This window comes from Arachis hypogaea, chromosome 3 (assembly GCF_003086295.3).
Source record: "Arachis hypogaea cultivar Tifrunner chromosome 3, arahy.Tifrunner.gnm2.J5K5, whole genome shotgun sequence".
In the NCBI taxonomy this organism is placed as follows: Eukaryota; Viridiplantae; Streptophyta; class Magnoliopsida; order Fabales; family Fabaceae; genus Arachis; species Arachis hypogaea.
In genome coordinates this window covers 5,860,726-5,877,764 of record NC_092038.1, presented here as the reverse complement: position 1 = coordinate 5,877,764, position 17,039 = coordinate 5,860,726, and the positions used below count along the sequence as shown (strand labels likewise).

At 35.2% G+C, this 17,039-nt stretch overlaps 2 protein-coding genes across 2 annotated transcripts; both read right to left on the bottom strand.

Moving 5' to 3' along the window:
• Nucleotides 1–7,409: 7,409 nt before the first annotated feature.
• On the bottom strand, nucleotides 7,410–10,920 carry LOC112789070 (uncharacterized). The gene is made up of 3 exons (XM_025830813.3): nucleotides 9,469–10,920; nucleotides 8,373–8,718; nucleotides 7,410–7,961 (listed from the first exon to the last, which is right to left on the bottom strand). The coding sequence occupies exons 1-3, from the start codon at nucleotides 10,452–10,454 to the stop codon at nucleotides 7,698–7,700; spliced, it is 1,596 nt and encodes a 531-aa protein (XP_025686598.1). The 5' UTR covers nucleotides 10,455–10,920; the 3' UTR covers nucleotides 7,410–7,697.
• Nucleotides 10,921–11,249: 329 nt separating this feature from the next.
• Nucleotides 11,250–14,563, bottom strand: LOC112789071 (peptidyl-prolyl cis-trans isomerase CYP21-1). Its single transcript, XM_025830814.3, has 7 exons — nucleotides 14,222–14,563; nucleotides 12,895–12,976; nucleotides 12,677–12,724; nucleotides 12,412–12,435; nucleotides 12,145–12,327; nucleotides 11,939–12,014; nucleotides 11,250–11,778 (listed from the first exon to the last, which is right to left on the bottom strand). The coding sequence occupies exons 1-7, from the start codon at nucleotides 14,318–14,320 to the stop codon at nucleotides 11,589–11,591; spliced, it is 702 nt and encodes a 233-aa protein (XP_025686599.1). The 5' UTR covers nucleotides 14,321–14,563; the 3' UTR covers nucleotides 11,250–11,588.
• Nucleotides 14,564–17,039: the final 2,476 nt, after the last annotated feature.

The following is a 17,039-nucleotide window of genomic DNA, read 5'->3' as shown; positions in this document are numbered from 1 at the left end:
CATTAACATAGAAAGAAACATGTGAAATCCTATGCGAAGAAACATCCATTTTCTCAGTAAAGGAACATCCGAAAACCCAGTTCAAGCCGTTGAAAAATTCAAGCAAAAAGTCAAAAGAAACGGCAAGAAGAGGTGTTAGAAGGCCCGACTTAGGACTGATGGAGGGCGTGGTTAGGCGTGAGGCCGCCAGTGACTACTGGAGATCCTTCTCATGGTTGTTGATGTCCAAAATGCACGACGCAGGGGAGGGTTCGAGACGAACGGCGGCGTTGCTTGCAAGGAGCATGGTAGCGGCACAAAGAAGGTGCAACTTGGAGGTGGGTGTTCACGACGTCGCAAGCTTAGAAAGACGACGAGTCCATGCCGACGAGGTTGACCCGAGTCCGAACCAGCGAATGGAAGGGATGAGAAGCGCTGTTGACCACAACGGCATCCTCGAATGTGGTGGTGATGTCGTCTATTTAGGAGGCGAAGATGACGACACGTAGCGGCGTTGTTGAGGACAACATTGACGGCGTGAGGAAGAGGTTTGCGATGCGCCGCAGTTTGCTGGAATTTGAGCGACGAGACAGAGATAGAGAGGTGAGGAACAACAGTGGTAATGTTATTAGGGTAAATTAGGGCAAATGAAATATAATTAGGGTAAATGGGGGTGGTGGGGGATGATTTTTTTTTGTGGTGGGCTTTGGAGTCCAACCCAATAAGGATTGGCAGGAGTTGGCTGATCCCTTATTAGTTCCCTAGTATTATTCAAGGAATAAAGGAGAGAGTGGGGGTTGGGTATTTCTGGTGTTGTGGAGGGGGGTAAGGGTGTTGGTACGGGGAGTGTAGGATTGAATGGTGAGATATCTTCGAAGACCTTATTTAGGAAAAAAGTTATTGGTTCTACTGTTTCAGGGCTTTGAGGGTCACGGAATCTTTGGTGGGCAATAAGATGGTGACTATTACAGCAAGGAGCGGGGAGTCTGGTATCCCTTGGGTCCGATTTATGCTAGAGGTTCGTGCAGCGTTAACCGAACCTTATGGTTCTTGGGAAGCGGTTTAGCTATATCGCCATCACTTTAAAAGTGTTTGGATAACCAAGGGTGGCTATGAAATTTTAGATGTTGAGTCTGGCTACTTCTTGGTGAAGTTTGATCTTTTGAAAGATCTTGATCAGGTTCTGTTAGTGGGGTCATGGATGATTTACGGATAGCTATGTCACTGTCAAACCATGGAGCACCTTCTTCAAGCCCTTTAAGAATTCCTTCGGATCGACATTGGTGTGGATTCGGATATGGTATTATGATGAGGAAGATGCGTCGGATAACGGCTACCATTAGAACATCAATCCGTGTGGACTTAGCTACAAAGTCAGCGAAAAAGAGCAAGTATGCAAGGGATTGTGTTCAAATAAATTTGGATCAACCTGTGATTACAAAGATTGGAGTGGACGATGAAGTTTATGATGTGAAATATGAGCATCTTCATCTGATATGCTCGAAGTGTAGCTGCTACGGGCATATTGACAAGGACTGTGATAAGGGGAAGCACACAAAATCTGCTTGTGTCGATAACATGGTGGAGGGATTGCGGGCGTCTCCAATGAGCAAGCCATCGGAACCATCACTGGTAATCCTCATTCGAAAACGATAAAGCTCCAACTTTCGAATTTGGTTCTGTTTCCGGAAAGGAGGCGCCGGTTATGGAAGGACCAGATTCCATGCAGGTGATGAGGGGTGGGTCAAAGTGAATAGAAAAGGAAATAACAAGATGTCCCAATCTTCCACAGGGCCATTACAAAATGGCACTAAGACTAGGAGCATTGCTGGAGAAAAACCAAGTCTTTCTTCACTTGGGCTTGAGGATAAGTCTTCTTCTACTCCTTTAAGGCCCAGTGTTGGAACCAATGCTGATGCCAAAAAGGGTATTTTAATGAGATTGTATGTTCGGATTAGGTTAGGAGTGGTAATTTTTATTCTTCTCGTGGTGCTTCTTTGTTAGATGCTCTAAATTTTTGCAAACTTTTTTATTTAGCTACTTTCGGATGGATGTTTCCTTGGTTTCAAAGAACTAAGGGGTTTACAGAGATTGCTAAAAGGCTTGATAGAGTATGTAGCAATGGTGACTGAAAGTTGCTTTTTTCGGAGACTTATCCTAAGATTCTGTGTCACCTTCACTCAGATCATTGCCCTTTTTTAGTTCGGTGCCTCGGAGCCTCGATGAAGAGGGGTGTCAGACCTTTCAAATTTCAGGTGGCATGGGCATCTCATATGGAGTATAAACCATTAATAAAAAAAATGGAACAGAATTTCTGCTGCAAGGTGTATTCAGAGGAGTTTGAATTCAATTCAGAGTGCTTCGTCAAAGTTCAATTCTAAAGTCTTTGGAAACATTTTTGCCAACAAGAGAAATCTTGAATTTTAATTAGAGGCTGTTAAAAACAGCTGAAATTTAGTGATGATGCTAAATGAGGGAGAAGGAGGAGGATTTAAAGGTGATGCTGAATACTATTTTGACTCAAGAAGAATTATTCTAGTTCTAGAAGTCCAGGAAGCTGTGAATGCGATATGAGAATCGTAACACTAAATTTTTTTACTTACAGACTATCATTTGGTGGAAGGCCAATAAAGTTCACGTTCTTCTTATTGGTGATGGTTCTTGGGCTACGGATTAGAATGTTCTAAAATCCAAGGCTCTGAAATTCTACAAAAAGCTTTTTGTTCTACTGAGCAAGTTGATCTTTTGTGTTTGAGAGTGGTTCTGTCTCCTAAACTTAGTCAAGATGCTTGTGTTTCTCTTACTCAATTGGTATCCTTCTTGGAAGTTAAGCAAGCGGTTGATAGCATGAGTCCCTTGAAAGCTCTTAGTTCTAATGGGTTTCAAGCGTTTTTTTTTTTAAAGAGTATTGGGAGGTTGTTGGTTGGGATGTTTGATAAGATGTGCAACGTGCCTTTCTTGGTGGCCCTTTAAGTCTGTCCTTGGTTGAAATTCTTATAGTTCTTATTCCCAATTGCGAAACTCCTAGTGCTTTCAAGGATTTTTTACCTATTAGCCTCTGCAATGTCATCTATAAGATCATCACAAAGGTCTTGGTTAACAGGTTGTGACCCTTTCTTGATAAAATAATAAGCCCTACTCAAGGGGTTTTATTCATGGTAGGGTGCTTAGAAGATGCTACATTTTCTCAAGAAGATTAAGTTGAAAAAAGAGCCATTGTTTTCAAAATTGATTTGGAAAAGACATATAATCGAGTGAATTGGACTTTTATTGTAGAGTCTTTGGGTATTTTTGGCTTCCCCCAGTGTACTATTAATTTGATTATGAATTGTGTTCAAGCATCCAACCTGTTCATCTTGTGGAATTGTGCGAAATTGGAAGGTTTTCAGCCTAGGAAGAGACTTAAACAAAAGGATCCTATGTCGTTCTATCTCTTCGTTATTTGCATGAAAAAGCTAGCTATCTTCATTAAAGTCCAAGTCAGTTTTGGAAACTGGGAGGCTGTGGCTATCTCTCAAGGTAGGCCGCAGTTGTTACATCTTATGTTCGCTTATGACTTACTCCTATTTTGTAAGGCGACTAGGTCTCAAGTTCAGAATGCCACGAGAATTATGAATCTTTTTTATAAAGCTTCGGATATAAAAATTAATCTTGAGACGTCAAAAGTTCTTTGCTCTAAGAATATATCCAATAGTCGAAGAGAGGTGCTATGAGAATTTCTCAAATTCAGTTGACGAAAAATTTGAAAAATATTTGGGTGTTAACATTGGACACCCACATTCTTCTAGTATTTTTTTTTTTTGCAAAAACTTTGTCCTATATTAAGTCTTTTATATGAAGTTCCATAATATTTAGAAGTTGTCCTAAGTTTAATTTTTTTTGAATTTTTTTTAAATAATACATTTTTGAAAATATCATAATTTTTTAATGACAATATATATTATTTCTACACAATTATACTCTTTTTGTTCTTTTTAATTTGTCACTCTTATTTTTTAAATGAATAATTTATTATTCCTAAATTTCCAATTATAATTTTAATCAACAAATATATTATTTAAAATGACTATACTATTATCTTTTTTTTTAATTTAATCAAATCCTATATATAATGAACAAATTTGTACTGCATAATTATATTTGTACAAATAACTTTGGATTTTCCTCTATATTAATTTACTACTGTAATAATATAAGATCTTATAATTGAATTTCGTTCGTTTGACTCAAACTTATATATATATATTATGGTGCTGAAAGCAGCTGGCAGTGTTAGATAGGGGCACACATTGGAGACTGACATTCATTTCCTGGTGAGATTAATGATATTACATGACTCAATTAATTAACCAAATTAAAGTGGTGGTATAATAGTTGATTCTTCCTATACAATAAAAAGTGTGATGATGCTGTTGTGTGTCTACAATATCTAGATTGCACGACGGTTAGCTTAATTTCACAGGCAAAGCAGAGCAATGAAAGAGACAGCAGTAAATAAAATCAATTTCCCTAAGTAGACCATTGTGGATAATATGAACAATAAATTATATTTTAAGCCCATTAGATATGAATAAATTTAATTAAGTCAAAATTTAAATTTTAAAATTAAAATTAATTTTTTTAACTTATTCAAAAAAAGTATTGTTTTTCTATACTTTTTCCAATAAAATCTATCAATCTAAAATTACTAGAATTAAAATGGGTAAATATCCATCCAGTCCTAATAAATTTTGTCAAAAAATCATAAAATTTTTAACAAAAAAAAATAATTCTTGATATTTAATTTTATAAAACTAATTAGCCATTTCATTAATAAATTTTCTTTAAAACAAGCTTATATAATAGGTTAATTACTAATATATTTTTTATTTAAGTAAAAATAATTTAAAAATTACTAATATTTTTACATAATAAATTCAATCAATATATTTAAAAAAATAATATAAATTTTAAAAAAATTAAATGGCCTTAACAATTATCTCTAAAAAACGAGATATAAAAAAAAACTATCAATTTTAGTCGATTCTTAACAAATAAATCAACCGTTTAACATGTCATATAAATTTATTCTGTTAATATAAAAAAAATATTAACAAAAAAAACTAACTAATTTTACAAAAAATAAAAATAAAAAATTGAAAAAATATTTTTTTTTTCTTAAAAACCTCATTGCCTTTTGAAATAATTTTTCTCAATTAAAATTAACCATAAGCTTAGGAGCATACCGACATTTAAGAAGCAATACTAAATATAACACATTGCACTATACATTGACTATGCCGTGGTCCCATCTCGGATCACAAACCACACATTCTCTTTTTTGAGTTTCTGAAAATAGTCTTTGCGTGAAAGTAAAGCATAGAAGGTAGTGGTGGTAAAAGAAAAAAAGAAAGTTTTTGTGATTAACAAATTAGTTCATGTACGTCTCTCCAATCACCAATCAGATCGTTTTTCCAACTTGCTCATCATTATATGCTTGTTTCTTTTATTATTATTATATTCCCTGGATCGAGATTTCATAGAATTTCGACGAATTTGTCTAATAAAACGAAGCACAAAGAGTTAACCCCGCAACCAGTTGATATAGAATTCGGTGGAAATTATCACATGCAATGACTCAAATATAATGAATCTAATTTAGTTGTTTGTGCTTGGCATTATGTTGGATCATGGTGATGAATTGGAGGTTACAATAAACACTAAAAGCCAGCATGAGAGGCTATGTTGGTGGATTGGGAGGCATGTATGTGTGATGGTTCATGGCATCGTTCATTTGTCCCTTTGCTATAAAATGGAAGATTTTCAACATTGTTGTGCATGCATTATGATGATGATGATGAACAATACCTACTTACTTTGGGACTAGCTACTACTATATTAATATGCATGGATGCACTCATTTTTGTGGTGCGTATTGATCCTCGGGATTTGACATGAGAAAATTAAAGATAATGATACAATTATACGCTGACTTTTTCTTCTTGTTTTGATGTTAAATTTATATGATGACATTTCATTCTTATTTGAGATAAATGTAATTTTATATATAGGCTATGGGTACTTGTACATTTTCATTTTCTAGAATTATCTATGTTGTAGATTAGATCCACGTGAGGAGACATAACAAATCATATGATAGCTAGGAAGAAGAGCTGAAGAGCATTGATCTCTATGAGTACCGGACTAGTTACTTCAATTTCGGATACCTTTGTTGAGAACCACATTGGTTGCTTATGCAATAAGTGGTGCAAATTAAAAGAGATATATATGGTTATGGACCACCCCATTAAGAAAGCTATTGGCCCTTGAAATGTCAGAATGCATTCACTGTTAGTTCCTAATGGGACTGAATTTGTTTATCAATTTATACTCTCAATTTGATGTTCAAAATTCAAACAATAGTATGCATTCAAAAACTATGATTGTATGATCAGTTGGTCACATTATACCTTTACAAACCTGCCAAGCAACCAGAAGCTTCTCTTTATCCTTTATATTTTTTTTTTTGGGCTAGCAAAGTTAGTTGGGTGAGTGTGTGTGTATGTATGTATATATAGACACACACATACCTGCAAGGCTGCAACATATTTCTTTTTCCTTTCTACTTTTGGATCTAAAGTGCAACAATTTCTTGAGGTGGGAAAATGATCTAAACACATATTGGCCCAACACTGGCCCATATTTGAACTACAGTTGGCCGAACCAATTTTAAAGGTCCAAACCAATTTAACATCTAAATAATAAATTTTCATCTTCAAATATTGGGAAAAACCAACCTTTTATTGATTTACTTCCTGCCACATTAAGGCTTATTATTGCTGTTGACTGTAGAGGAATTATCCTAGGACAGTAGCCGCGTTGTGGTACCAAGAAAACAATATATATATATATATATATATATATACGGAGAAAAATGTTAGGGAACCATCTGAAACCCAACAATGATTTATGCTTTGTATACCTATAAAATACAGAGTCACATATTTTATATTTTCATTTTCATCTGTTCATTTTCTTTTCTTTCGTTCTGGTATCAGAGCTTTTTCACCTTCTATAATAACATATTACATTGTTTTTCTACAAAAAGATTACATAGGTTTCGAATAATATAACTTGGGAGATATATGAACGAGTCAGAAATTGTCAAGTGTTGACAGCTTTCTGAAATAAGAAAAATAAGAAAGGAGTATCTATATTGTACATCAGTATCAGTATCTTGATTGTGTATCTAGTTACTGGTTCATTCTTAGAATGAAGTAATGCAGAAGACAAGTTGACAATAATGAGAAAACAAGAAAATAAGCAGAGTCATCCTTTCCCATGAGATTGCTAGACTAAAATTAAGCTAACCATTCTTTTTCTTTGACATGACTTGGATAAGAAGCAAATAAACGAAAGCACTACAAACTACAAAGTAGCACAAATTATGCTTAGTCGTTGAACAAAATTGTTTGATTTATGAGCTTCACTTGTGCTCTTCAGTCTTCACCCTTACAGAAGAAGTATAGTACATAGTTCAGGTTACATGGTAAACTTAAAGTCAGCATTCAAATCAACTTAATTTCCCTTGCTCTCTACAACTATAAATTATTAAACTACATTTCTAAAAGAAACACTCAGAAGTATGCACAATAGGCTCACACACAGCTCTAACTTAAGAATGCCCTCAAAGTAGCAATTCAAATGTCTCAAAACATTTGACTCCTAAGAAGAACTATTTACACACCTAGAATTCTTGTTACAACATTAGATTGTCTGCTACTCCTGCTAATGGGCAAGTGAACATAAACCTCATGGACATCTTGTTTGCAGACTTCTCCGCTATCACGGTCTATGGCATAGCAGACATAAATTGAGTCGATTACAATGTCTAGTACATGCACAAAGAACCCCAGCACTATGATCAGCAGCAACCAAGCTAGCGCTGCTACTAGATATGAATCGGACCCAAGACTCGTTGTGGTCTTTAATATAACACATACCTGCTTATACAAAAAGAGAGATAGAAAACAATGAAAGGAGGAAAACAAACTAGTAATTGTTGGACCCCAACATATCATTTTTAAGATATTATAAGTCAAAGAGTTTCACAAGATGGTCACTAAGTTAAATTATCCTACATTGTTCATCTCATCCCCAAAAAACAAAAAACAAAAAGGAACAACAAACTGCAAAAGCGAAAGACCATAATTTATGGCTGTCAATTGAACATGGACAATGTTAATGGAAGGATATGTTGTAAGTTGTTATCAACATCCACAGGCTACAAGCATAAGAAAGCTCTTCAAGTATCTCATGCTTCAAGAGGATTGTTGAAATTTATATCTAGTTATGCATAGTAGCAAGCCTCTAATTGAAACAAGCATATAAAGAGAAATATCAACAAAACGTACCACAATTGTGTATATTGCCGACAGGACAAAGATAATTCCGGCCAGGATGCGAGATGAGATGGTCTCCACAAAAACAGCAGACAGAAGATTACGTCTTAGAAGTTCATATGTCATCCTTGCAGATGTGCAGTAAGCCTCACCAGTTATTGCGGCAAAGTTGATGGTAAACTTATTAAGAAAATCCACTGCTGCCAGGAAGGCATTCACACAGCATCGCAATATCAGGTTAACTATCCCCGGAGCATCTTCTTGTCTAGCACTATCAACCGCAGAACGAACCATTCGGACAACACACATAAGCAATCCTGACAAACATACGGTTCCCACAGAAGGACCAAAAGCATTTCTGCCAACCAAATTCTCATAGTCAATGTCTTTCTAACTGTAAAGCAGCCATCTAACTATGCCTTTCTAAACGTAAATCAACTATTCAGTTCAACTCAATTGAACGCATATTTTCCTTTTTCTCTTCCTGTATCCTAATCAAAGAGTATGCTGCTTTGGGAATCACAAAAAATTTGCAAGTAGTAGGACACATCAAAAGACAACAAATTATTTACATTTCGTAACCAATCCATTTAAACAACTGATATTAACCAGAATTTACAAACGACAACAGAATTAACTAAAGATTCTCAAACTAAGCATTTTAACATTGGATGTACAACTTGATGGGGAAACATTATTATATCCGAGGTCTTGCTATTTAGTACCAAAATAGGCAATACCAATAACAACAGAAAGACAATACTGAGATATTGAAGCCACACTGTTCATCGAATTGATCATATGATTTCTTCAGTACCAAGAATAATTTTCGTTATATTATAATCAAAATGCTCAATTCTGGTTAATCAACTACTCTCATCAAAGATTCAGCACATACTACTTATGCATTTTACAGGCAGGACAGGGGAATCAAGTTATCTGCTTTTACCATGAAAGAATACTATGATCATTTACTTCTATCAATCACCACACAGCATCAATGATCATGCCAACTAAATAAACAAAAATGCGCCTAAATTCCTCAACTTAGTAATGTAAGCAAGCAAATGCAAAGAAACATGAGCACAGCAATGATGTTTGTTTTCACCTTATAGAATTTGTAATACTCTTTCTTGGAACTTGATCATCCTTTGAGAAATACCAGTGAGCAATAGTCCCACTGATCACATAAACCTGCGCCTCAACCATCGCCGTTGCGGACCACAGCATAGTGAGTATTGCCAGCGCAAAATAAGCCGGCACCCAACTATCCTGCTTCCAAACACATCCAATTTCATCACCTTCCAAACCTTTCGGCACAACTTTGCCGTTAAACGTGGCAAAAACCATGAATACCACCATGGGAACATAGTAGAGCAAAAGGCCAATGGTCAAACAGGGTAGCACCCCGAACAAACCCAGGTTCCAAGAAAGCGCGTTTGATGCCACACCGATTATGCTGATTGTGAGCTCAACACGGTGCCAATTCGCAACGAGGATCCACACGATTACCCCAATCACGAGGAAGAGGAAGACGAGAACGAGAATGCGGTATACCATGGGGAAAACATCGCTGCAAGTGGAGCTGACAGTGCATACAACGAACCAGTAAACGTTGAGGAAGATGGGGATGACGATGAAGAAGGGGAGAGTAGCGTAGACAAGGTGTTTGGTATAATGCTTGAGAAAAAGGAGGAGTAGCCAGCAAATGGGTATGCTGAGAATGAAGGTGATAACGAGGGTCCATGTCAAGTCCTCAACAAAATTGGAGGAATAGTAGGTAGAATTGAGGGAGAGGAGGAAGTAGGTGGTGGAGGTGGAGGTGGAGGTGGTGCAGGTTTGGGTGGTTGGGTTGAAGGAGAAGGAAGAGAGGGAAGCAGGGTAGTTGGGGTTTCTGTGGAAGATGGAGAAGATGCCGAAGGCGAAAGTGGAAAGAGAGAAGAGGAGAAAGAGGATGAAGAAAGGAAGGTCCTTGAAGGAACGAGGGCCATGGTTGTATGATATGTGAATGAAGGATTCTTGTGAGTCAGGTGAGTGAGGTTCAAGAAGAGGGTGCGATGGGGAAGAGCTTGGGTCCTCGTTGTTGCTACCCATTGAACAAGATACTCTCTAACAATTCAATTCACAAGACAACTGACTCACTCAGCTGTGTTTTCCCATGTTTTTGTTTGTCTTTCAATCCCAATTCCCAACACACAAATCTAAAACATGTCTGGAAGTCTCAAGATTTGTACATGTGTTGAGGTAGATTTACTTTTTGTGGAAAATTTTCCATTTTTTTATTCAATTTTATAGAATAGTTGAATTTAAAGGCTTGAAGCTTGATTGTTCTGCCCTTTCAGGATATTCTCTTATTCGCCTAATATTATTATATTGAAGATTATAGCAAGTCTTGGTTAAGAACTGCAAAATCCATGTGCTATGAAAACTCAAGCTAATCTGGCTTTGCACTTTATGCCTCAGCCTCACGTTGTTTCAGTCTGGATATATCCAAACCGACAATTATTAAGAAATTAGGATAAGATTTGATATTATTTATTGCCACAATAAACCACCACTTTGTTTTCATTATTAGAGCAACTTCTCTTCAATTTGATTCTCTCCAGACTTCAACATATTTATTCATTCATCACCTTCTTTCATCTCTTCAATACAGGAATTGCCATTTTTTCTTTTAAAATGTACTGTTCATCATAGGATTTAGATGAATGAGCTATTGGATCAAGTTGGTAAAATGTAAATTATTAAAAAATAAATTGAAGTCAATTTTTTCATTATTAATTTAAAAATATCATTGGCGTTTTGTTACACCAGTTTTGACTTTTTGACTCCCTTTTTTCTGAGAATTCTAGATCAGACAATGTAAGAAAGACTACCGAACAAAATAGCTTTGAGACAACAAAATAATGACAATATATTTGTGCATAGAACAAGTAAATATTTCTGTTAATTTCTTTCCCTTTCTCTACAGCCAACCCTAACAGCTTTGTTTATATAAGGTGTTAAATACAAATACACAAAATGACTTTTGGGAAAAATACAATACACAGAAAAGGACTTGAAACAGACTATAAATATCAAACAAGCTACTAAAATGGTCATGCTAAAAATTGAACTAAAATTTTATCAGAACTAATTTCTTAAAGGCTTTGGCTTAACGGATACTAGAGTTTAACCTTACTCATCCCATTAGTTTGAGGTGTGCAATGTATGATAAAAAAAATATGCTTATGTTGTTGTCACTGATTTGGAAGTTGAAATTTCCTCATCCCACTGGCTCTTGGGTATCTCTCCACAATCTGCAATCACCACCTTCTTTCTGGGTTTTCCGCTATACGTTCCAGCTCCCCCTTCGATCGCAAACACATTATCCATGCCTTGAATAACCTTTCCAAAGACAACATGCTCACCATCCAACCTGCAAAGTTCGCATGTAAATCGCCATATCTAGTTGTGATGGCACAATGAACATGTATTGACCTTTCAAAGAACAAATTTGAACTCGGTATTCCTCTACATGCAAGATTGTCATACAATATGAAATTGTCCATACCAAGCATCATCAAGATATAACTTACCAATAGGCCTTCACTGTGGTAATAAAAAACTGGGAGCCATTTGAATCAGGTCCTGAATTTGCCATAGCAACAACACCTGCAACAATTGAATGACTAAATTTTAATGGAAACAAACATATAGACTAAAGAAACAAAGAAACATCACGGCTGTTTCAGGAAGATTGGTAAAGTGAAATACTAGCATCCAAGTAAATAATGTTACACACCAGCATGAGAGTTTTTTATCTTGAAATTCTCATCAGGAAAGGTGCCACCATAAATAGATTCAGATCCTTTGCCATCACGATGAACAATGTCTCCACCCTGAATCACAAAACCAGATATTATCCGATGAAGTGGTGTTCCTTTGTAGTGAAGTTTTACGCCACTAGAACTCTTGCCTTTCTCCCCTACAGAGTTGGGAACCATCCACTTCAGTAAATACATGTAATTGGGGCTAATTAATAAGCAACGAAAGAAGATATTATAAATACCTGTGCACAAAGCTCTGAAATTTTCTGCAAGCAGGAAATTTTCAACCATTAAAAAAATTAGAATAGAATTATGAAGAGTATAAAAATGACTGTATGTATAAGGCATACAAATCCAACTGAGGTAGCTTCAACAGGAAGATTTAATTTTGAATTAAAACCAAGTTTAGATACCCTGAATATGGATGATCCCATTAAGGAGGCTCATCCTCGACTTCCATTTTGCATATTAATCACTAATAATTCATATAGAATATCAACAACTTACCAACAGTTTTTGGTACAACATGGCCATATAATCCAATCACGATCCTACCTACAGAAGTAGTTCTGTAATTGTTAGTAGTAAACAATGAAGGGCATATATATACTAGCTGAAAATAACTTGTTATTTCTGTCTTTCTACACTCAAACAAAAATATGAAGCAAGTCAAATTGGTTCGAATTAAAGCAATTAGTGAAAATTCTAAAAGATTTCTTAACTACCTAAGCGCTGTTTATCAATATCAATATCCAAAAAAACCCTGTGTGTAATTTCAGGATCCTCTTCTAATATCATCACCTCGTCCTACATCAGAAAAGGCATAAGTTTATCACTGAATGAACCAATAAGCAATACAGAGGAAAATTAAAATAAAACAAAATATAGCCTTTTCCGAGTCAGGTACTTGGACTAAAAGTTCCATCATAAACTATGTCTAAATACAATAGAGATGAAAACATATGTGGAAAAAAAACTTACAAATAGATCTACTCATCAATTTTCAATCATATGATGCAGAATAGTTTGTGCAAAAACTTAAAAGAGTTACACATAATGCTCTTAATACAATTGAACACATAATATAGTGGGGGAAAAACCTAATTTGTGTCTTCAATGGTGTGCTTAACCAATGAGCCAACTAGAAAGGATTTAGAAAATATAAATACTGAACACCTTATTCTAAAATCTAGCATCTACAAACACTGGAAACGGGGAATGCCCACAATAAGCTGGGGAAAAAGAAGGTTTCAATGGTATATGTAATATAACAATGACATGTTGACTTCGACCAAAAACTTAGACTCAAAACATGAATAAAAGGTTACAGAAAACTCTAGCTGAAATGATTGCCCTGAGGGTAAAATCTTTTCCCTATCATCTTTGTCTTCACATTATATCACTGTCTTGCTATTTTATGTACATCAAGTAGTCCACACACCTTCCAGACCTAGTAACATTATCTTCATCACTTACACCATATTTCTACTAAATGCATAGCCTCCTATAAGCACCAAATGATACCTCAATCTGGATCCCAAAGAAAGGGATCACAAAGCTAATACATTATGTGTCTCTACCCTCCTTTGAAGATATCATTATCCTCTTTTTCTCTCTTAAACCGAGTCAAAAAGATTAGTTGTGCAGAGCTAACCTATCCCTTATTGAACTGTCCAACCTATCTAGATTCATAATTCAAGAAATAAAATACATGCACCCCTCCCAAACACAACTCAACAATAAAGAAAAGGGAAGACATTGCAGGGTCATTATAATACAACACAAAATCTTGCCATAGGAAGAGTTCATCCATGATGGAATTAGGAAGCACATTGATCAAGACAATGTAAGTAAGAACAAAAGAACCAGAATACTCAAATCATGTTCCATTCTGTCAGAGAGTTAAGACAAGATTCAAAACCAACCCCATCAAAATGATAGCAACATAAACAATCACAAAGCAAACATCTTGCGGCAAAACCGGTCCACTACCCAAATCAGATCCACAATGCAAATATGGCATAAAGTAAAAAAGGGGGTTAAAGGGCATACTTGTTTAGAGCCATAGAGCGCGAAAATGATGAAGATTGAAAGCACAAGGTATAAAAGGACGAATCGCGGCTGAACGAGGAAAGAGATTACTCTGCCCATTGCTTCCTTCGATGCCCCTCTTTGCTCAGACACATCCAATTAAAGAAAAATTGAAACTTTGCGACCGCCCATGGCATATAGCTTAATGATGCTATATCCGGATCGCTGAATCCCCAAAAATTGGGGCAATTTTTCTGTGCAAATTTGCTGAAGCCGAAGGTTCAAGGTGGTTCAAGGAGGTCAAGGGGGTTCAAGTTTCCAGAAGAGAGGGCAGAGGGGAACGCAACCTGTATATCAAGATTCATTTTTTAATTTTAATTGGTAGTTATTAACAAAACAAATATTAATTCATTATTTTATTATAATTGATATGAATAATTGTATTCAAAATAATAATTTACTAAGAAGATTAACTGTGTTTTTTAAAGTAAGTAAATGGACTATAACTATTTAAATAACAAAATATGTCATTTTATTTATTACATCAAATAATAAATTATTTTTATGAAAAATTTATGTATTTCTACTCTATCTAGATTGCATTAGTATTTGTTAAATATATAGTTTACTATTAAATTGATTGTTATAAAAAGTAGAACTCAAATAATTTAGGTTATACTCTTCCTTTGTTTCCATTAAATACATTAACTATTTAATAAATTTAATAAATTAAAAAATTATTTTTTAAATAAAAGTCAAAATTAAAACATACTTTTTTAGTTTTTAAATTTTGAGTTATAGTTAATTTTGTATTTTTTTGTGACTTAAATAAACTGAACAAAAGAAAAAAATAAGAAAGACAAAGGAATTGCTTAAATAGAAACTACTCTTAAACTCCTCCTAAGAAAAAGGAAGCTCCACGTGATGAAGTTGTAATCTCATTGTCATCTTTATCTGTGTCATCGTGTTTATATTTTTCATAATCAAACGAAAGTCAACACGCCAATTCCAAAGCATGATATCCTTTATTTTGAACACCAACGGATCAATAAACACAAAACTATCTTGGTGATTAGTAACAAGATTAAACGCTTTCATACAATCTGTCTCACAAATAACATCTCGTTGACCCACATCTTATCCTCTCCAAAGAGCAAACAATTCCCCTTGAACTCCTAATTATTTCTAAACACCCAATTTGCCAACTTCCATTACAATCTCTAATAGCAAGTAAAACCAACGAACCAGGATAACTAACATCATAATTAATCTTAAAAGTATTAATAGATGTGAGATTTCAAAAACCATTTAGAATAGAGGGACGGGACATATGTTGTAATTAAAAAATATTCCTAAACTCCGTTTCTGAAGTTAATGCCAGACAAATCACTTTTTCTGGAGGTCTCATGAGGATTAAAGATGTCATTATTCCATACTTGCCATATCCACCAAAGTCTCGAAAAAAACTTGAACGGATGCTCTCTTCTATGATACAAGAACCAGTTCTTCAAATCCAAAGGATGACAAGAAATATTCAATATATGCCATACAAACTGAGCTTTTGGACAATCTCAAATACAATGTAAAATTGATTCTTGTCTAAAAAGACATCTTGGACACATATCCGATGACGACATCCCTCTTATAAAGCGAAAACTTACAGTAGGAAGAGCTTCCTTAAGACACAGCCAAACAAAAAACTTGTGCTTTTGCAGAATAAGTTGGCGTTAAAGCCAAAGCCAATTCTCCTACTCCTCCTAACCAAACAGTTGCTTACTCAACCACAAATAACCATTGCGTGAGTCATAGGCTTTGATAGTAGACCCAAACCAATACCAACCCTTTCCGGACCTGCTTGCACATCTAGATTGTAAGAAAGAATATTACCTTTTAGATTTTGAGATCAAAGAGAATAAAGAGTATCTAAATGTCACCTACCAACCGACCAGATATCCTATATCTAAAGATTTGAATAAAAAATGTGAACATAATCCATCTCATTAGATAACTGTCATTCTCTTCTCCAACTAGAAAACTAAAATTCTGGTTCAAATTCTCAATATACTAAGCAAACCCATCATTCAACACTTTTCAAGCCTTGCAAATACTCCTCCAAATGGAAAAACTCTTATTCTTAGGACAACCAAAACAGTCATATAAAGATTATCGGTATTTGGCATCCAACAATTGGACCCATAACTTGTTTGACTGTTGGAAAAAAATCAAAACTAACTTTTCAAGAAAAGCAATATTCACACAATGAGGATCTCTAATCCCCAAACCTCCATGTTTTTTTGGAGTAACTAGTACCTTCCTACTAACAAAATTCAATCCTCTTCCGTCAACTTGTCCTTTCTAAAAAAAATTCTCATCATAGACTCCAATTTACTAATGATTCCTTTGAGAAAAATAGAGACCTGCATCTGGTACGTGAGAATAGCGGCTGCAACGGAATTAATCAAGTAGGGTCTACCATCTTGATTGAGTAAACTCCCTTACCAACTTGAACGGTCCCTAGAATGGCTAAGGGTAACCCCAAGATCGATACTTGCCCAAGTTCTTGACAAATCTAATAGAGGACACTCTAGTGAAAACCTCTTTCATTGTTATAGAGACATTCTTGGAGTAAAGCGCTTTAGACATTTTCACATTAATCTTCATCCCAGATGCTTTGTAAAAAGTCTCTAAAACTAACATCACATTTTGCACTTATTTCTTTGTAGTTTTACAGAATAAACGCAAGTCATCCACAAAATATTAAGTGGGATATTCTTGGTCTCTCTCTAGAAACAACAACTGGCTCCCACAAGGTTAAATCAACCTGATGACTAATAAAGCA

Excerpts from the sequence above, each read along its gene's own strand:
- LOC112789070 (XM_025830813.3), bottom strand. The coding sequence starts at position 10,454 with ATGGGTAGCAACAACGAGGACCCAAGCTCTTCCCCATCGCACCCTCTT. Across the intron at positions 8,719-9,468 it reads AGTATTACAAATTCTATAAG|AAATGCTTTTGGTCCTTCTG; the intron begins GTGAAAACAAAC and ends TTTGGTTGGCAG. Across the intron at positions 7,962-8,372 it reads CGGCAATATACACAATTGTG|GTATGTGTTATATTAAAGAC; the intron begins GTACGTTTTGTT and ends TTGTATAAGCAG.
- LOC112789071 (XM_025830814.3), bottom strand. The coding sequence starts at position 14,320 with ATGGGCAGAGTAATCTCTTTCCTCGTTCAGCCGCGATTCGTCCTTTTA. Across the intron at positions 12,977-14,221 it reads CGCTCTATGGCTCTAAACAA|GACGAGGTGATGATATTAGA; the intron begins GTATGCCCTTTA and ends TTTCTGATGTAG. Across the intron at positions 11,779-11,938 it reads ACCACAGTGAAGGCCTATTG|GTTGGATGGTGAGCATGTTG; the intron begins GTAAGTTATATC and ends CGAACTTTGCAG.